The sequence below is a fragment of the Phocoena sinus genome, chromosome 18 (assembly GCF_008692025.1).
Source record: "Phocoena sinus isolate mPhoSin1 chromosome 18, mPhoSin1.pri, whole genome shotgun sequence".
NCBI classification, from domain to species: Eukaryota; Metazoa; Chordata; class Mammalia; order Artiodactyla; family Phocoenidae; genus Phocoena; species Phocoena sinus.
This window is the reverse complement of record NC_045780.1, coordinates 180445-199401: the sequence shown is the minus strand read 5'-3', so window position 1 is coordinate 199401 and position 18957 is coordinate 180445. Positions and strand designations below refer to the sequence as shown.

The window sequence follows — 18957 nt, the reverse complement described above, 5'->3', positions numbered from 1 at the left end:
TTTTTTTTTCCCCATCTTCCTAATGCAGCTAACTAGGGTAAAGACCAAATTTTACTTTTTTTCACCTCCTAATGCCTCACATGTAATACACAGGAACTATAACTATTCTTAGAACTACAGCTGGAGGGAGGCCTGGTCAAGTAAGATGGTGGCAAACTCTTCTCCTTCAAAGTTCAAGACTCTGGAGGCAGGTAAACCAATGGCTTCTATTTTATATTTCAGTTCAATCCAAATATCTGATCATCTATGGGTAATGAGGCCCTGAAGATTCAAAGACAACAGAGTAGGATCTACACCCCAAGGGAGCAAGACAGAAATCAGCAAAGAGGATCAATGGTTAACCCCATCCTGCCAAACGATCCCATAAGAAACATGTTTCTACTGCTGCCTAATTCTAGGCACATGTTTAGATGACAGGGCAGAGTTGAATCACCTTGTCTCCTGAGGTGCACAGCTGGGGGCTGGGAGAAAAACCTAAATGGCATCTTGATAAGGTCTAAAAACCTAAATGGCATCTTAATAAGAGTTGACAGTCATACCTAACTGTTTATAAAAAAAAAATAGTCCTATTTACTTTGCTACACTTACTTGTCCTCATTTTTTACTCAACTGTCCTAGAAACAACTTTCGACTCAATGTCATCCTACTTGTTCTCAGACTGTGTGTTATAAAGACTTTATTGCACCATTTCCCTAAGTGGTAAGTAATAATAAAAGGCCAAACAAGTTTATTAATGTTTATCTTAGAATTCAAACACCTAAGAATTCTAAATTGATGCCAATACAAATTAGGATAATCTGAAAAATAAATTCTTCTTGTTAAGTCTTAAATATTATATTCCAAAGTAGGTAATATAAGCCACCACAGAAATAATTCACATTATGAATTGTTAAAACTACCTGATTCAGGTCACAGTATATTCTTAGAGCAGGTGTGGATTTTAATTCTCTTGCTATCTTCATAGCTGCATCCAAATCATTTTTTTTCACTTCAATATATCTTTTAGCCGTTATTATATTTGATAAGTAATCATCCGTATTTCTTACTACCTCTTCACACAGGTTCTTTTTCCTTCATTTAAGATAAAGTTATTTTTCAGTATTTCATAAACATTTTTATGAAAGTAAATTTAAATAACTCAGCAGTATTGAAAAGGTAAATTCACTACTTTATGAACTTAAATAACATGGTTAATGAGGCATTCAACTGAAATCTATTATAGTTTTTTTTTAACTAATTAATTAATTTTTGGCTGCGTTGGGTCTTCATTGCTGTGTGCGGGCTTTCTCTAGTTGTGGTGAGCGGGGGCTACTCTTCGTTGCAGTGCACAGGCTTCTCACTGTGGTGGCTTCTCTTGTTGCGGAGCATGGGCTCTAGGTGGATGGGCTTCAGTAGTTGTGGCTCATGGGCTCTAGAGTGCAGCCTCAGTAGTTGTGGCACACGGGCTTACTTGCTCTGCGGCATGGGGGATCTTCCCGGACCAGGGCTCGAACCCGTGTCCCCTGCATTGGCAGGAGGATTTTTAACCACTGTGTCACCAGGGAAGCCCAGAAATCTATTATAGTTGAAAGCTATGTACATATAACTAGAAAAAAGGTAAATTTTGTAGGATACAATTATCATGTCACAGATACAGCTGTCATAGAACTGCAGAGGTATGACAGACACTAGACGATTCTATCACTTTTAAAAGTAAGAGAGAAATCCTGGCTCTCTTGCAGTCACTTGTGCCATTACAAAGACATATCTGTACTCATTTCTCACAAGGACCTACCTAGACATTTTAGAATTTCATAAGCAGATACATATTACATGAATTTAAAATGAGACTTCAGGACTTCCCTGGTGGCAGAGTGGTTAAGAATACGCCTGCCAGGCTTCCCTGGTGGCACAGTGGTTCAGAGTCCGCCTGCTGATGCAGGGGACACGGGTTCATGCCCTGGTCCGGGAAGATCCTGCATGCCGCGGAGCGGCTAGGCCTGTGAGCCATGGCTGCTGTGCCTGCACGTCCGGAGCCTGTGCTCCGCAACGGGAGAGGCCACAACAGTGAGAGGCCCGCGTACCGTAAAAAAAAAAAAAAAAAAAAAAAAAATCTGCCTGCCAACGCAGGGGACATGGTTTCGATCCCTGGTCTGGGAAGATCCCACATGCCACAGAGCAACTAAGCCCATGTGCCACAACTACTGAGCCTCTGCACCTAGAGCCCGTGCTCCGCAACAAGAAAAGCCACCGCAATGAGAAGCCCGCGCACCGCAATGAAGAATAGCCCCCGCTCGCCACAACTGGAGAACGCCCATGCGGAACAATGAAGACCCAACACAGCCAAAAATTTAAAATAAATAAATTTATATAAAAAATAATGAGACTTTAAAATAGACTTCACCAAACCAAAACTTAGGTAGCGATGAACTATAATCTTCAAAGTAATCACTTACGAAGCTCACAGTTATTTCTTCATTATTTGTGCCTCACTTCTCAAAAATTTTTGTCTACAGTGGAATTAATTATTATGGAAATTAAGATATTTTGACCAAAAATTATAGTGTCTAACTTGCTTATTCATCAAATAAATAAAACGATTTCCTCAAAATCAAATCTGGCCTCAAAAAAGGAACGTTTGCCACACTGAAGAGTAATAAGAATGTGACAAGGCTCCGAAGGTGAAGAAGTATTCCAAAAAACTTTTAGTAATTATATATATGCTTTATGAAAATCATTTTTTTAGGGGATAATTGGTCATTTTGATAAGTTCCAGATGATTCCTAAAAAAATCATGCCCAGGGAGTGATGTCAGCAAAATTGCAGACTAGGAAACTCTAAGCCCTCGTTCCCCAATGGAGATTTCAAATGAGAGCCAAAGACTGGTTAAAACAATCTTATAGGACTCTGGGAAGTGGACAAAGGTATACAGCAATGAAGCAGATGTGCAACTGAGAGAAACCCACAGTCAAATCAGTAGGAAATTTCATTTCTTGACCTTGCCCAGACCCCTGCTCAGCGTGGTGCAGTCCTGGTCTGGAGACAGCAGCGCAGTTCCCAACACTTTCCCTCCGAAGGGGCCGCAGCAAACCTTATTCGCAACGTCCTCATTTGTCTGGGGGGCTGCCTGAAGAGCTGTTTTACCTAATGTGGAACTCAGGCAGCAAGAGAAAGTGGGCTGGGAAAGCTGCAGAGAGACTAACAGCTACAGGTGCTCTGGCAACAGAGACCACAGATACAGACACACAACAGCCCACCTGAGGCTCAAAGGAGAAGCTGGGGTGAGATGCTTTAGGAAATTAAGACATTGTAAAGAGCTAAGAATACAAAGGAGTCAAACAAGCCACACTCATGCAAGATACATGTTCAGAGAAGACCTCAAAGTACCTTAAGCCTTCACCCAGGCTGATCCAAAAACTCAGCTGCACAGGCAAACAGTCTGCAAAGACTGGGAGAGGTGGCTGTTTTTGCAAACGCCCAATTCTCTTTTTCAAAACAATTTTAACTTAAAAAATTTTATTTTAAAAAACTGAGGTATGTTGACATATGACATTGTGCTAATTTCAGCGTATAGCATTATGAACTTATAAGTGCATATACTGCAAAATGTCCAGCTGCCATCCACCACCACAGTTACAGTTCTCTCTTGTGACAAGGACGTTCAAGACCTGCTCTCTTAGTGGCTCTCAAATACGTGACACCATGCTAGTAACTGCGGCCGCACACTCTGCGCCGCACCCTCACGACACACTTATTTTGTAACTGGGAGGCGGCACCTCCTGCCTCCTTTCACCCCCCTCACCCACCCCTGTCTCCGCCTCTAGCAGCCACCAATCTGTCCTCCGCATCTAGGGCCTGACAGGATTCCCTTCTTTTTAATGGCTGTGTGATATTCCATTGCATACAAAGACATCTATATATGTGTGTGTGTGTGTGTGTGTGTGTACACACACCCACACACCCCACATCTTCTTTAAACATTCATCCATTGATGGACTCTTAGGTTGTTTCCTTATCTTGGCTATTGTAAATAATGCTGCATTGATCACAGGGGTGCATATATCTTTTCAAATTAGTGTGTTTATTTTCTTCGAATAAATACCCAGAATTAGAATTAGTGGATTCTTAATTTTTTGAAGAACCTCCATATGTTTTCCATAGTGGCTGCACCAATTTACATACTCAACAACGATACACAAGGGTTTGCATTTCTCCATATCTCTGCTACCATTTGTTATCTCCTGTATTTTCAAGAATAGCCATATTAACAGGTATGAGATGATATCTCATTGTGGTTTTCATTTGCATTTTCCTGATGATTAGTGACGTTGAGCACCTTTTCAGGTACCCATTGGCCAGGTGTATGTCTTCGTTGGAAAAATGTCTCTTCAGTCCCTCTGTCCATTTTTAAATCAGATCGGGGTTTTTTGCAAAAGGGAATCCTTCAGGTTAAAATGAAAGAGATCAACATCTCTGGAGAAGCTAAATACATGGGCAAATACAAAATGTATTATTATTGTAATTTTGGTTTATGACTCCTCCATATTTTCCACAGCATTTAAAGAACAAATACATAAAATGACTATAAAGCTATGTCAATGGATACACAATGTATTAAGATGCAACTGTGACAACAAAACATAAAGAAGGGGTGGAAATGTAGAGATTTTGTATGCAATTCAGTTGTGCTGGCTTCAATTCAAAATAGATGTGAGGATGTTATTTGTAATGCCCATGATAACCACAAAAAAAACTAACTATAGAATATGCAAAAGAGAAATGAGAAGGGAATCAAAATGTGTCACCACCAAAAAAAAATCAAATAAACAGAAAAGAAGGTAGTAATAGAGGAAATGAATGACAAAAAAAGATATTAGACATATATAGAAGCCTGCACACCACAAAGAAGAATAAGCCCCGCTCACCGCAACTAGAGAAAGCCCACGTGCAGCAACGAAGCCCCAATGCAGCCAAAAATAAAAATAAAAAAATTTTTAAAAGGCAGAGAGTGGAAGAAAAGTGAGTTTTGTTTTTTTTTTTTTAATTTATTTTCGTCTGCATTGGTTCTTTGTTGCTGTACGTGGACTTTCTCTAGTTGTGGTGAGTGGGGGCTACTCTTCGTTGTGGTGCACGGGCTTCTCATAACCGTGGCTTCTCTTGTTGCAGAGCATGGGCTCTAGGGGCCCGGGCTTCAGTATCTGCAGCACGCAGGCTTAGCAGTTGTGGCTCGTGGGCTCTAGAGCACAGGCTCAGTAGTTGTGGTATATGGGCTTAGCTGCTCCACACCATGTGGGATCCTCCCGGACCAGGGCTCGAACCAGTGTCTCCTGCATTGGCAGGTGGATTGTTAACCACAGTACCACCAGAGAAGCCTGGGTTTTTTTTTAATGACAGCATATAGTTAGGTCTATAAGAGACTCATTTTAGATCTAAAGACAAAGATAGGTTGAAAGTGAATGGATGGAAAGAGATATTCTATGCAAATAGTAACCAAAAGAGAGCTAGGGTGGCTATGCTAATTTCAGGCAAAATAGACACTAAGTCAAAAACCGTTACAAGACAAAGAAGGACATTATAGACTGATAAAAGGGTCAATTCACCAATAAAACAATTATAAATACATATGTACCAAACATCAGAGGCCCAAAATATATGATGCAAACATTGATGTAATAAAGGAGAAAGAGAGAGCTCTGTAAGTATAGGTGGAGACTTCAATATCCTACACTTCCAACTGTGGACAGAAAAACCATACAGAATATCAGTAAGGAAACAGACTACTTAAACAACATTGTAGACCAACTGGACCTAACATACAAACACTCCACCCAGGGCTTCCCTGATGGCACAGTGGTTGAGAGTCCACCTGCCGATGCAGGGGACTCGGGTTCGTGCCCTGGTCTGGGAAGATCCCACATGCCGCGGATCGGCTGGGCCCGTGAGCCATGGCAGCTGAGCCTGCGCGTCCGGAGCCTGTGCTCCGCAACAGGAGAGGCCACAACAGTGAGAGGCCCACGTACCGCAAAAGAAAAAAGAAACCAAAAAAAACCCACTCCACCCAATGACAGACAATACACATCTTCCTCAAGCATACATGGAGCACTCTCCATGTTAGACAACATATTAGGGCAAAAAAGAACTCTTAATACATTTTAAAAGACTGAAAGTATACAAAGTATCTTTTCTGATCACAATGGAATAAAACTAGAAATCAATAATAGAAGGAAACTGGAAAATTCACAAATATGTGGAAATTAAATAACATACTACTAAACACAAATGGATCAAAGAAAAATGAAAAACACAAGGAGACTATCTTGAGACAAAGGAAAATGGAAAAACAAAGTATCAAAATTTATGGGATGCAGTGAAAGCAGAGCTAAAAGAGAAATATACAGCTGTAAACACATTAAAAAAAGGCATGGCAAACCAACAACCTAACTTGACACCTTAGGAACCAGAAAAGAACAAACTTAAGCCCAAAGCTAGCAGAAGGAAGGAGTAGTAAGATTAGAGTGGAAATAAGTATATAAATAGGATAAAATAGAGAAAAATCAAAGAAACCAAAAGGTGGTTCTTTGAGAAGATCAAAATTGACCACTTTCAGCTACACTATCTAGGAAAACAAGAGAAGAGCCAACTTACTAAACTCAAAAATAAAGTAGGCATAGGATGATCAATTTTACAGACAAAAAATATTTGAAAACAGTGCTGTAAATAACTGTATGCCAAGAAATTGGATAAGCTAGACGAAATGGACGAATTCCTAGAAACACACCACCTATCAACACTGAATCATGAAGAAATAGAAAATCTGAGCAGACCAAAAAAAAAGTAAGAAGATTGAATCAGTAATCAAAAGCTTCCCCAAAAAGAAAAGCCCTGGACTAGATGGCTTCACCAAAAATTTTATGAAGAATTAACACCAATCCTCCTCAAACTCTTCCAAAAATCTGAAGAGCCAGAGAAAACATTTCCTAACTTATTCTATGAGACCAGCATTGCCCTCATACCAAAGCCATATGAAAACACTGTAAGAAAACTATAGATTAATGTCTCTTAGAAATATTAATGCAAAATCCTCAATAAAATACTACTAAATTGAATCAGCAGTATAGTGAAAGAATACCACATCATGTCAAGTGGGATTTATTCCCTGGAATGAAGGAAGCTTCAATATATGAACATCAATTAATGTTATACACCATATTAACAGAAACAAGTAAAATCCCCCCACAGGGTCCTTTCAAATGATAGAGAAAAAGGATGTGACGTTCTCAACACCTTTCAGGATAAAAACACTCAAATTACGAATTGAGGGAAATGACATCAACATAATAAAGGCTATATAAGAAAAACCCACAGCTAACATTACATTCGATGATAGACTGACAGCTTTTCTTCTAAGAATGGTAGCAAGAAAAGGATGTGAGATTTTGCCATTGCTATTTAATATATCGTTGTCAGTTCTAGCCAGAGTAAATAGGCAAAAAAAAAGAAAGATATAAAAGCCATCCAAATTTACAAGAAGTTGGAAAATGATCTCTTTTTGCAGATGACATGATCTTATAGGTAAAGATGCCACAAAAATACTAGTAGGTCTAATAAACGAATTCAGCAGAGATGTAGGATGCAAAATGAACACAACAAAAAATCAGATGCATTTCTACACACTAACAATGAACAGTCCGAAAAGGAAATTAACAATTCATTTTACAACAGAATAAAAAGAATATACTCAAGAATAAACATAACCGAGGACGCAACAGACTTGTACACTACACAACACTGCTGAAATTAAGGAAGACAAAAAAAATGGAAAGATCTCCCATGTTCATGAACCAGAAGATTTAATATTGTTAAGATGTCAATACCCAAAGCAATCTACAATTCAAAGCCATCCCTATCAAAATCCCAATGATGTTTCATGTAGAATAGAAAAGCCCATCCTATAAGTCACATGAGATCTCAAGGGACCCTAAACTTCCAAAACAACCTTGAAAAAGAACAAAGTTGGAGAGCTCACACATCCTGATTTCAAAACTTGCTACAAAGCCACATTAAAACAGTGTGCTACTGCCACAAGGACAGACAGATGGACCAACGGAACAGAACAGAGAGCTCATAAATAAATCTTCACATATACGGTTCAGCTGAGTTTTGACAAGAGTGCCAAGACCATTCAATGGAGAAAAGACTGTCTTTTCAACAAATGGTGCTGGGAAAACTGGATATCCACATGGGAAAGAATAAGTTGGACCCTTTCCTTACACTATACACAAAAATTAGCTTAAAATGACTCAAAGACCTAAATGTAAGAGCTAAAACTCTTAGAAGAAAACACAGGGCGGGGAAAGCTTCATGATGTTAGATTTGGCAATGATTTCTTGCATATGACATCAAAACCCAGGCAACAAAAGAAAAAACAGATAAGCTGAACTTTATCAATTAAAAACTTTTTTGGATCAAAGAATGCTATCAAGAGAGTGAAAAGACAAGCCACAGAAGCAGTGTTTTCTTAGGTCAGTCTCCCAAGGCAAAAGAAATAAAAGCAAAAATAAACAAATAGGACCTAATCAAACTTACAAGCTTTTGCACCGCAAAAGAAGCCATAAACAAGACAACAAAAGACAACCTACGGACTGGGAGAAAATATTTGCAAACGATGTGATCAACAGAGGCTTAATGTCCAAAATATACAAGCAGCTCAATATCTAAAAAAAAAAAAACCAATCAAAAAATGGACAAAAGACCTAAATGGACATTTCTCCAAAGAGGACGGTCATACAGATGGTCAACAGGCATATGAAAAGATACTCAACATCACTGATTATTAGAAAAATGCAAATCAAAACTACAATGAGGTATCACTTCACATGGGTCAGCATGGCCATCATCAAAAAGCCTACAAATAATAAATGCTGGAGAGGCTGTGGAGAAAAGGGAACCCTCCTACACCGTTGGTGGGGATGGAAATTGATACAGCCACTATGAAGAACAGTACGGAGGTCCCTTAAAAAACTAAAAATAGGGGCTTCCCTGGTGGCGCAGTGGTTGAGAGTCCGCCTGCCGATGCAACGGACGTGGGTTTGTGCCCCAGTCCGGGAAGATCCCACATGCCGCGGAGCGGCTGGGCCCGTGAGCCATGGCCGCTGAGCCTGCGCGTCCATAGCCTGTGCTATCGGCAACAGGAGAGGCCACAACAGTGAGAGGCCCGCGTACCACAAAAAAAAAAAAAAAAAAAAAAAAAAAAAAAAAAAAACCTAAAAATAGAGTTACCATATGATCCAGCAATCCCACTCCTGGGAACATATCTGGAAAAGACGAAAAATCTAACTCAAAAAGACACATGCACCTCAATGTTCACAGAAGCACTATTTACAACAGTCAAGACATGGAAGCAACCTAAGTGTCCAACAGATGAATGGACAAAGAAGATGTGATATATGTATACGATGGAATACGACTCAGCCATAAAGAAGCATGAAATAATGCCATTTGCAGCAACGTGGATGGACCTAGAGAATATTATACTTAGTGAAGTCAGAGAAAGACAAATATCATATATCACTTTTATGTGGAATCTAAAAAATAATATAAATGAACTTACTTACAAAACAGAAACAGACTCATAGACATAGAAAACAATCTTATGGTACCAAAGGGGAAAGGGAGGGAGGGATAAATTAGGAGGCTGGGATTATCAGATACACACTACCCTATATAAAGTAGATAAACAACAAGGACCTACTGTACAGCACAGGGAACCCTATTCAGTATCTTGTAATAACCTATAATGGAAAAGAATCTGAAAAAGAATACATGTATGTGTAAATGAATCACTCTGCTGTACACCTGAAACTAACTCAATATTGTAAATCAACTATACTCCAATAAAAACCTTTTTTAAAAAACACAAACAAAAGGTAAGACACAGAAAGAGAATATCTGAAAATGATGTATCTGATAAAGGACTAACATCCACAACGTATAAAGAACTCCTACTCCGACCACAACAAAAGAAATAATCCAAATCAAAATTGGGCCAAGAACTGGAATACATACCTATCCAGAGAAAATAAACAAATGGTCAATTAACAAGCACATGAAAAGATGTGCTCCACAATACCAGTCATTACGGAAATGTAAGTCAAATCCAAAAATGAGACATCACTTCACATTCTGAAAATGGCTCATCTTTAAAAAAAAAACAAATGTTGGTGAGGATGTGGAGAAATTGGAACCTTTGTGCACTGCTGGTGGGAATGTAACGTGTGGCCACCATAGAATGTAGTTTGGCAGTCTTCAAAGAGTTAAACGTAGAATTACCATATGCCACTAAACTGTACTTTAATTTTATTGGTGTATAGTCGATACTCAGTGTTGTGTTAGTTTCAGGTATACAGCAAAGTGATTCAGTTATACATATACATATATTCATTCTTTTTTAGATTCTTTTCTCAAAAAGGTTATCATAGAATATTTAGTACAGTTCCCTGTGCTATACAGTAGGTTCTTGTTGGTTATCTATCTTATACAGTGTGTGTATGTTCATCTCAAGCTCCCAATTTACCCCTCCCTCCACCACTAAACTGTATTTTTAAATGGTTAAAAAGGTAAACTTCATTCTGTGTATTTACTACTTTTAAGAAGTATTTTTTAAATGCATGCACATGACCTATCACTTAAGTGTTATAATTAAATACCAAATGTGACATACCATCAGCATTGAGGAATAAAGAATATCAACTGATACATTCGTAGTGTTGAGCATATGTTCTAGTCATCCTAATCAGACTAAAAAAAAGAACTAAGAGCCAAATAGGCAAGTACCATTTCTAAATATATTTATCACAACTTTTATGAGCCTGTCTCTTGAAATGCAAAGTGTGATTAAAGATTATTTGAGATCACATATATCAACTTTTCAAAAAGACTGGATATGTAACAGTATGGTATTTGTTTAGAAAAATCACTAGAGTATTCTTTGCTCTGATGCAAATACCTGAAAAAAAGTGATGGAACTATCCACATGAAAATGTATGTTTGCATTTTCCCAAGTACGCTGAATTCTACAACAGGATTCAGAATTGGAAAGTATTTTTCTGTGCTAACCGCTTTAAGAAAGAAATTGTTTATTTTAACAGCCTTGGGACCAGAAGACAAATAGCCTAAATGAATAAATAAATAGTTCTTCATTTTGAAGCTGTAAACATCAGCCTGTAGGGACCACCCATTACCTTCCAAACTTGTTTAAAATTTACTCATTTCTTCAGTCTATACAAAGGAATAAAATGACAAGTTAATGTTAAAAGCTTCAGTTGCACTGAGTCTATATTTTTAACTTATTACCTGGAATCAAGAGAAGTGAAAAGCTGATCAAACTGTTTCTCCAGAACCTCTATAAGACTGACTGTCTCCTCTTTTGTTTGATTGTATATGTGTTCGAGCACCTGGGAAGAACATAATACAAAGACCTAATTTGGTATTTTTATTTTGTAGGAACTGTACTATTCAACATAATTTTGAAAGTAAAAGGTACTTTTTGGACTTTTCAAAATAACAACACAAGAGATCAGATAATAAAAATAAGTCACAAGGTTAAACTTTAAATCCTGGTACTTATCAACAAGATCACATCTTTGTTAGCACTCTGTACTGATAAATTAGCAAAAAGGCCTAGAAAATCCACTAAGTTTTCTAAACTTCGTATCACTTTTAATCAGTACAGGAAATGGATCATTTTGGATAGCTGAGTTTCTCTCTGGCAGGATTCCTTAAATTCATAAAAACTTAAAATATAATATTAGGGAATTCCCTGGCAGTCCACTGGTTAAGACTCCGCGGTCCCAGTACCAGGGCATGTGTTCAATCCCTGGTCAGGGAACTAAGATCCTGCATGCTGCGGCCAAAAAAAAAAATTTATACCTATATATTTTTAAAATACTTGAATTAAAATGTTGACTATTCTACATACTTCTTTTTATATATATATATATATATTTTTTTTTTTTTTTTTGAGGTATGTGGGCCTCTCACTGTTGTGGCCTCTCCCATTGCGGAGCACAGGCTCCGGACGCGCAGGCCCAGCGGCCATGGCCCACGGGCCCAGCCGCTCCGCGGCATGTGGGATCCTCCCAGACCAGGGTACGAACCTGCGTCCCTAACATCGGCAAGCGGACTACCAACCACTGCGTCACCAGGGAAGCCCTTCTTTATATTTTTAAACAAAGAATCATTGCTTGAGATCTTTCTTTTTTTCCTTTTAATTTTTCCTTTTTTGGAATGGGAATGTCTATCCTTTGCTTGCCCAACCAACGTATTTTAGAAGGAGATAATTTATTAGTTTCACACATTCAGATTGGAGAGGAATTTTGCCCCAGCATGAGTCATACCCTGAGTCTCACCCATACCTGATTTAGAAGATACTTAGATGAGATTTTGGACTTAGAATTGATGCTGAAATAGGTTAAGAATTTTGGGGGTGTGAGATGTGCTGAATGTATTTTGCATGTGAGAAGGACATGAACCTGTTATGGGTTGAATTTTTACCCCTCTCCCAAATTCATCTGTTGAAGTCTTAAATTTCATTATCAGCTATAACTTTTTGAATGCCCTGGTTGTAAATTTGCCATTACTAGGTTCAAGGAGCTTGCTGTTTGTCAATAAATGAGGGAGTCTCTCTCTTGGGTGATGAGGTAAGAAAGAAAAGAACATAAGACTCAGTGTAACAGTATACAGCCAAATAATGAGCAATGTTAGAAGGGTGATCTGCAATGCTTCCAAGACAAAATTCAGCTCACAGCAAGCAGAAATGAGAGTTCCTTAATAAAGCTCCAATTTCAGTAGGCTGCTAGCACAACAATGCTAGGAGACTAATCCTAGCAGGCCATGAGAGTTTTCCATTCTTTTGTACGTTTCTCTCTCATTAGGTTATCATACTTAATAACTCAGTGCTAAGCTCTACCTTCAGTGATGTTACATCTAAATATACACATTTAAAGAGAACATGCCTTAATTTATGATAGAATTTGATCATTCAGAATGCTTACTTTTACAGCAATACTTAATCGTTCAAAATTTTTCCCTGCCACCTTCAATGCTTCATCAATTTCTTCCACAGTTTCAGTCTCCTAAGAAGGGGGAGGGGGACCACATACAAATACAAAATATAAAAACAGATGCTTAGATATACTGTATTAGTTGCAGAAACATCAAGCTACCGTTTTGGTTACAAAAGCAACATAGACAAATTACAGAAATCTGAAAACAAGCAACGAAGAACATTTTAGAGTTTTGGTGATAGCATTCCGGATTTCTTTTTTTAGCTATCTTTTTGAATAAATGGGATTATGTCCTATAAACATTTTGCAACTTAAAACTACCTGAAAATTTTATCGCAGCCATAAATAAATACATGTAAAAAGTAATAGTTTTTAAGAAAACAAGATTATGATTAGGCTACGTTAAGATTTAAACACTGAAGATAGTGCTCTCTCCTCTCCCAGCCCACTAATGATCTCTTTAACAAAAAAACTTAATACTCCTTTCAACTGCATTTTGGAGTTTCTTGTGTTTCTAACCTTCAATTAAAAGAATACATTATTTAAAGTCATCAAAAGTAGTAACTGGTACAATTCAAATCTTCCAACAATTACATCATCGTCAACGAGTGCCATTAGGCCTTTTAGCTGTCATTAAAACAACTGGAAAATCACACTTAGAATTTAGAAACTTGTGGGACTTCCCTGGCAGTCCAGTGGTTAACACTTCGCCTTCCACTGCAGGGGGTGTGGGTTTGATCCCTGGTCGGGGAGCTAAGATCTCACATGCCTCGCAGCCAGAAAACCAAAACATAAAGCAGAAGCAATATTGTAACAAATTCAATAAAGACTTTAAAGATGGTCCACATCAAAAAAAATCTTGAAAAAGAAAAGAATTTAGAAACTTGTACTTTACACAAGTTTCACAGAATCTGAATTCAGTAACTAGGTTCAAAGGGAAGCAGCTACATACAGGTAAATATCAAGAGCACTAACAGAGTTGGTCAAAGGTAGAATGGGCTGCCTTGGGAAGAAAAGAGAATTGTTGAGACATAGTTTAGAATAAAACAAGAGATTCATGCAAGGAGTGTAGGTTTACCTCTGTTACCTTTAAGCTTCCAAAACAATCTATAATTATACGACCCTTGAGAGGAGAGGAAAGTTAAGCTACCAGAGAAAAGTAAAAATGTTTGGCCTCATCTCACTTCATGAATTACATTTTTCATACCTCTATTACAGTTGATGGGTTCAAAACAGTCCCGTGTGTGGAGGTTGAATGTTCTAAACCAACAGTTAGTAGATCAGCAGTCTTTTTAAAGTCCTGAGAACAATTCTTCATCCTGGAAAAATGTCAAGTACATTATTTTAAATATCAACATTTATATAATGTTTTAAATCTTCTATTCTGATTTTTACCCTCTATCAAAAATAATTCTGGACTTCCCTGTTGGGGGCAGAATTGGTAAGACTTAGCAGCTAATTAGAGGGGAAAAGTAAGTTTGAAAAAATGTTGAGGGGCCTTCCTGGTGGCGCAGTGGTTGAGAGTTCGCCTGCCGATGCAGGGGACACGGGCACGTGCCCCGGTCTGCGAAGATCCCACGTGCTGCGGAGCGGCTGGGCCTGTGAGCCATGGCCGCTGAGCCTGCGCGTCTGGAGCCTGTGCTCTGCAACGGGAGAGGCCACAACAGTGAGAGGCCCACGTACCGCAAAAAAAAAAAAAAAAAAATTCTTATGATGACTTACAAGAACACTTACAGTGGGTTCTCAATTATCTATGATATGCAAAGAGAGGAAAACCATGACTAAATACGCTTTCACATAAAACAATTTTAATCAAGAATTCAACTTCTTGGGCTTCCGTGGTGGCGCAGTGGTTGAGAGTCCGCCTGCCGATGCAGGGGACACGGGTTCGTGCCCCGGTCCGGGAAGATCCCACATGCCGCGGAGCAGCTGGGCCCGTGAGCCATGGCCGCTGAGCCTGTGCGTCCGGAGCCTGTGCTCCGCAACGGGAGAGGCCACAACAGTGACAGGCCCACATACCGGAAAAAAAAAAAAAAAAAGAATTCAACTTTTTACAAATTCCTAAAAAATAACAGCTTACAGTATAAATTGTGCTTTAATTTCCTAATCATCTCTCCTTCCCTGATATTTTTTGGTAGAGATGTTGGTAATCATTGAACTATCCTAAGCTCAATTAAAATACACACAAATGCCAGCTATTAAAAAATGTACTTATAGGCCTGCCTTATGTACATAAAGGTAATGAATTTACTAGGCAAGTTAATTTCAACGGAAGAGTAAGCTGCATTTCTTGTCTACAGATGCTAGAGTTTCGGCCTATTTTTATCTTTATATCCCTATGTTGGCTGGCACACAGTAAGCACTCAGTGTTTGCTGAATAAGTTAATCATAAGCCTATAATAGTTTATTATGATTAAATGTTACTCTCATAGAATAATACACTAGGTAATTTTTAAACATTCAATTACTTTAAAAAGTGGATATTCATGTTCTTGAAAACATATGTGAATGCATTAGCCATAAGGAGTCCATCATTCAATTCCTGTTTCAAAATATTAAAGACAAATCAGGAAAGAAATACATCATGTATCAAGGAATACTTCTATTTTAAAATATATAACTATTTAAACCAAACTCTACTGAAATTAGGAAATAGGGGTTTCTAACGTAAGTACACTCGACATGGAGAACTAATTAAAAAATGGCAATTTGGAAAAAAAATGGGGTACCTAAAACAGATTCATCTACTTCTGAAAGTAAAACTTTACTTTGCAACTGTATTTGACATTACACATACCTAGACAAAAGTACAATCAAACTTGACTTGCATGATGGTTAAAAAGTAAGGAAGTTTCACATAGAAGTCCAGATTTCTATTTTGTCTTGGAAAAGAAAAGGATAATCTGGGACCACTGGGATGGTCTCAACACACAGCTCCAGTGACTGGCTGGAGCTGAGTAGGGGCTCCCTCCTATGGAGCAGGTGCACAATCTTTACTGCCCTTTTAAAGTCGGTCTCCCTCACACAGTAAGTCACCTGCTAGATATGTAGGTGTTCCTATATGTTATGACTCACACAGAGCCACAAAGATTCCTAAAGATTTATTCTAATCACTCCACTCAGAGCTTATGGAGGAAGTGACTGATGGAATACAAATAGAAGAGCTGGGAGCAGTACCTGCATTCAATGAGCCTGAGTGCTACCGCTGGTTCTATCAAAAACCAGTTGCCAGACTTTAGCTAAGTGCTTTTAGTACCCAAAGAAATAACTCTTCTGTTGGTTTCTAAGCACCCATTTAAATCTGGACAGAGAAACTGCAGCAGTTATGTGAAAAGTCATGACTGCTAGCCTAAAGGATTTTGGATTTTATTTGGACAGGCAATAAAGAACCACAGAACAGGAAAGAGTCTGGAAGAGCTAAAGGTAGGCAAAAGAGACTAAAACAATTAAACAGAGTGTAAAAATGGTAATCTTGCATTCTTTTTTTTGCCTCACTTTAAATAAGGACAAACTAATGCTGCTTCTTTAGGAGCTGGATTCATTAACAGCTCAAATTATAAACTTAAAGAGCTCTCTGTAAACAATGGGTTAGAAATATTAATCTAAGAATGACCTTTAATCAATAATTCTAAAATAACTCTTTCAGAAACATACTGAACTTTAAATACTAAAATAAGTGCACATGGAACATACTTTTTAGGCTGAAGTTTTTCCATAAAAGAATCTTCTTTAATACATCCATCTATTGGGCAGTATTCTTGTTTTGTATTTATAGTTGAAACAACCTTACGACAAAAGATTAAAAACAAAAAAACAGAAAGTCATTCAATAAATTCTGTTTATCCAGAATTCAAAAAACTAGTGAGCCATTCATAGATAAATGAAAAGATCCTTAAATCCTCTTTAAATCAAAGAAAAATTGTACTTATGTGATATTTTTATCCTATTTTAATTTTTGAGGAAATCAGTAATTTGACAGCTATTAATTAAACAGAACATTAACTAAAACACCACACTTATAAAGGAAATACTTGGAACATTACTTTAAAAATTTACTGTAAAAATTTTACAATGCTATCTTAAGGTATGTTCAAAACTCTAAAATACTTGGGGATAACTTTAATAAGAAAAATATAAGCCCTAAGAAAAGAAAACCAAAAAAACTTACTGGGTATCATAGAACAAAAACTGAATAAATGGAAAATTATGTTAGGTTCCTGAAGACAAAGATTTAATACCCTAAAACACATCTAATATAAAATTAATATAATCCTAAAGTTCATATGGAAAATATAATGTGTAAAAATTACAAAAATTTTAACATACCAGGTATAAATGGACCTACACAGTTCAAACCTGAGTTGTCTAAGGGTCAACTGTAAATGGACAGAACAAAGCCCTGAAACAGATCCTCATATACAGGGAACTTCATACAGCCTATAAATGGCATTTCCATTAAATAGACGAAGCATTATTCAATAAATCATGTGGGAAAGCCAGCTAATCATTCTGAAGAAGAAAGTTACATACCCACCTTACATCATATAAAACAGAAAGAGATTTAATATGCGCCTTTTAAAAATACTTATACTTCAATACTTATATAAGTATTGAAAAAAATAAATATGTATAACTCTGAGATGAAAAGTCTGCCTAATCAAAGAAAACTTAGAAGCCATGAAGGAAGGGGGAAAAAACAACTGAAAAAGGAAACATTTCTGAATGGTTAAATGTAATAAAACTAAAAGTGAAAAATTGGGAGAAAATATCAATAGTTAAAATACACAGAACGAAGTGTTAATATTTCTATCACATGAAGAATTCTTACAAGTTAGGAAAAAGACAATTCAAAAGGAAAATATGGAAAGGACCTGGAAGGATCTGTTAAAGATCCTCCCAGAAGAGCTGAGAAGTCAACATATGAAAAATTGCTCAATTTCCCTAGCAATCAGGGATTTGCAATTTAAAACAAGCAGATACCCAATTTTTTGCCCATTAAATTGCCAAATATGTTTTTTAAAATGTGACAAACACCGATTTTTTTTTTTTTTTAAGACACAGAGATTAACAGAACCTGCTGATGGGATTTTTTTTTGGTGGGAGTGGGTTTGAGGAATTATGCAAAAATATAGTGAAAGAATTTGAAAACCACCTAAGTGTTTTTGATAAAGAGATATTACAGCACTTATGTACCAGGGTTTATTATGCAGCCATTAAAAGTAACGTAGGAGGGCTTCCCCGGTGGCACAGTGGTTGAGAGTCCACCTGCCAATGCAGGGGACGCAGGTTCGTGCCCTGGTCCGGGAAGATCCCACATGCCGTGGAGCGGCTAGGCCCGTGAGCCATGGCCGCTGAGCCTGCGCGTCCGGAGCCTGTGCTCTGCAACGGGAGAGGCCACAACAGTGAGAGGCCCACATACCGCAAGGAAAAAAAAAAAAAAAAAAAAAGTAATGTAGGAGACGCTCATGAGGATAGGTTAATGCTGAGAGATATAAAGCAGACTACTAAATGTTATAGTCTCCCATGTAAATACATATGTGTCTTTGGTGGGAAGAGGATGTCCTAGCAAGGTTTCAAGTATAACATACCAAAGACAGTTATCTATTATTAGATAATTAGGAGAAAAGCATTACTTTAAAAACATCACATTGGATCAAATGTTATTTTTAGGCGCACACCCCAAAATTGGGGGCTAAAACCTTAATAATTTCTATCCACCTACTCATTTATGCCCCTTTGGCTGGTCATTTCATAGTTAAGAAGTTAATGTTACTACCAGTAGATTTGATGCAGAACATTTCTCCCAGGAAATTTAAGAAAATATTAAATACAACTGATTTAAAAGATTTCAGTTAAAATTGTGTAGAGAGTCTTAACTTCTAATATATATAATAAAGATTTTCTCCCCGTTCCC

The 18957-nt window shown here is 37.6% G+C and overlaps 1 protein-coding gene across 3 annotated transcripts in view; it reads right to left on the bottom strand.

Moving 5' to 3' along the window:
* Positions 1–18957, bottom strand: part of RNF17 (ring finger protein 17) — a 110657-nt gene that overhangs the window by 85591 nt on the left and 6109 nt on the right. For all 3 annotated transcript variants that reach the window (XM_032611512.1, XM_032611511.1, XM_032611513.1), the window contains exons 3-7: positions 16737–16828; positions 14251–14362; positions 13032–13112; positions 11332–11432; positions 900–1071 (exon numbers count right to left, since the gene is read on the bottom strand). In XM_032611512.1, the coding sequence (XP_032467403.1) occupies positions 900–1071; positions 11332–11432; positions 13032–13112; positions 14251–14362; positions 16737–16828 (558 nt within the window). The remainder of the gene's footprint in view (positions 1–899; positions 1072–11331; positions 11433–13031; positions 13113–14250; positions 14363–16736; positions 16829–18957) is intronic.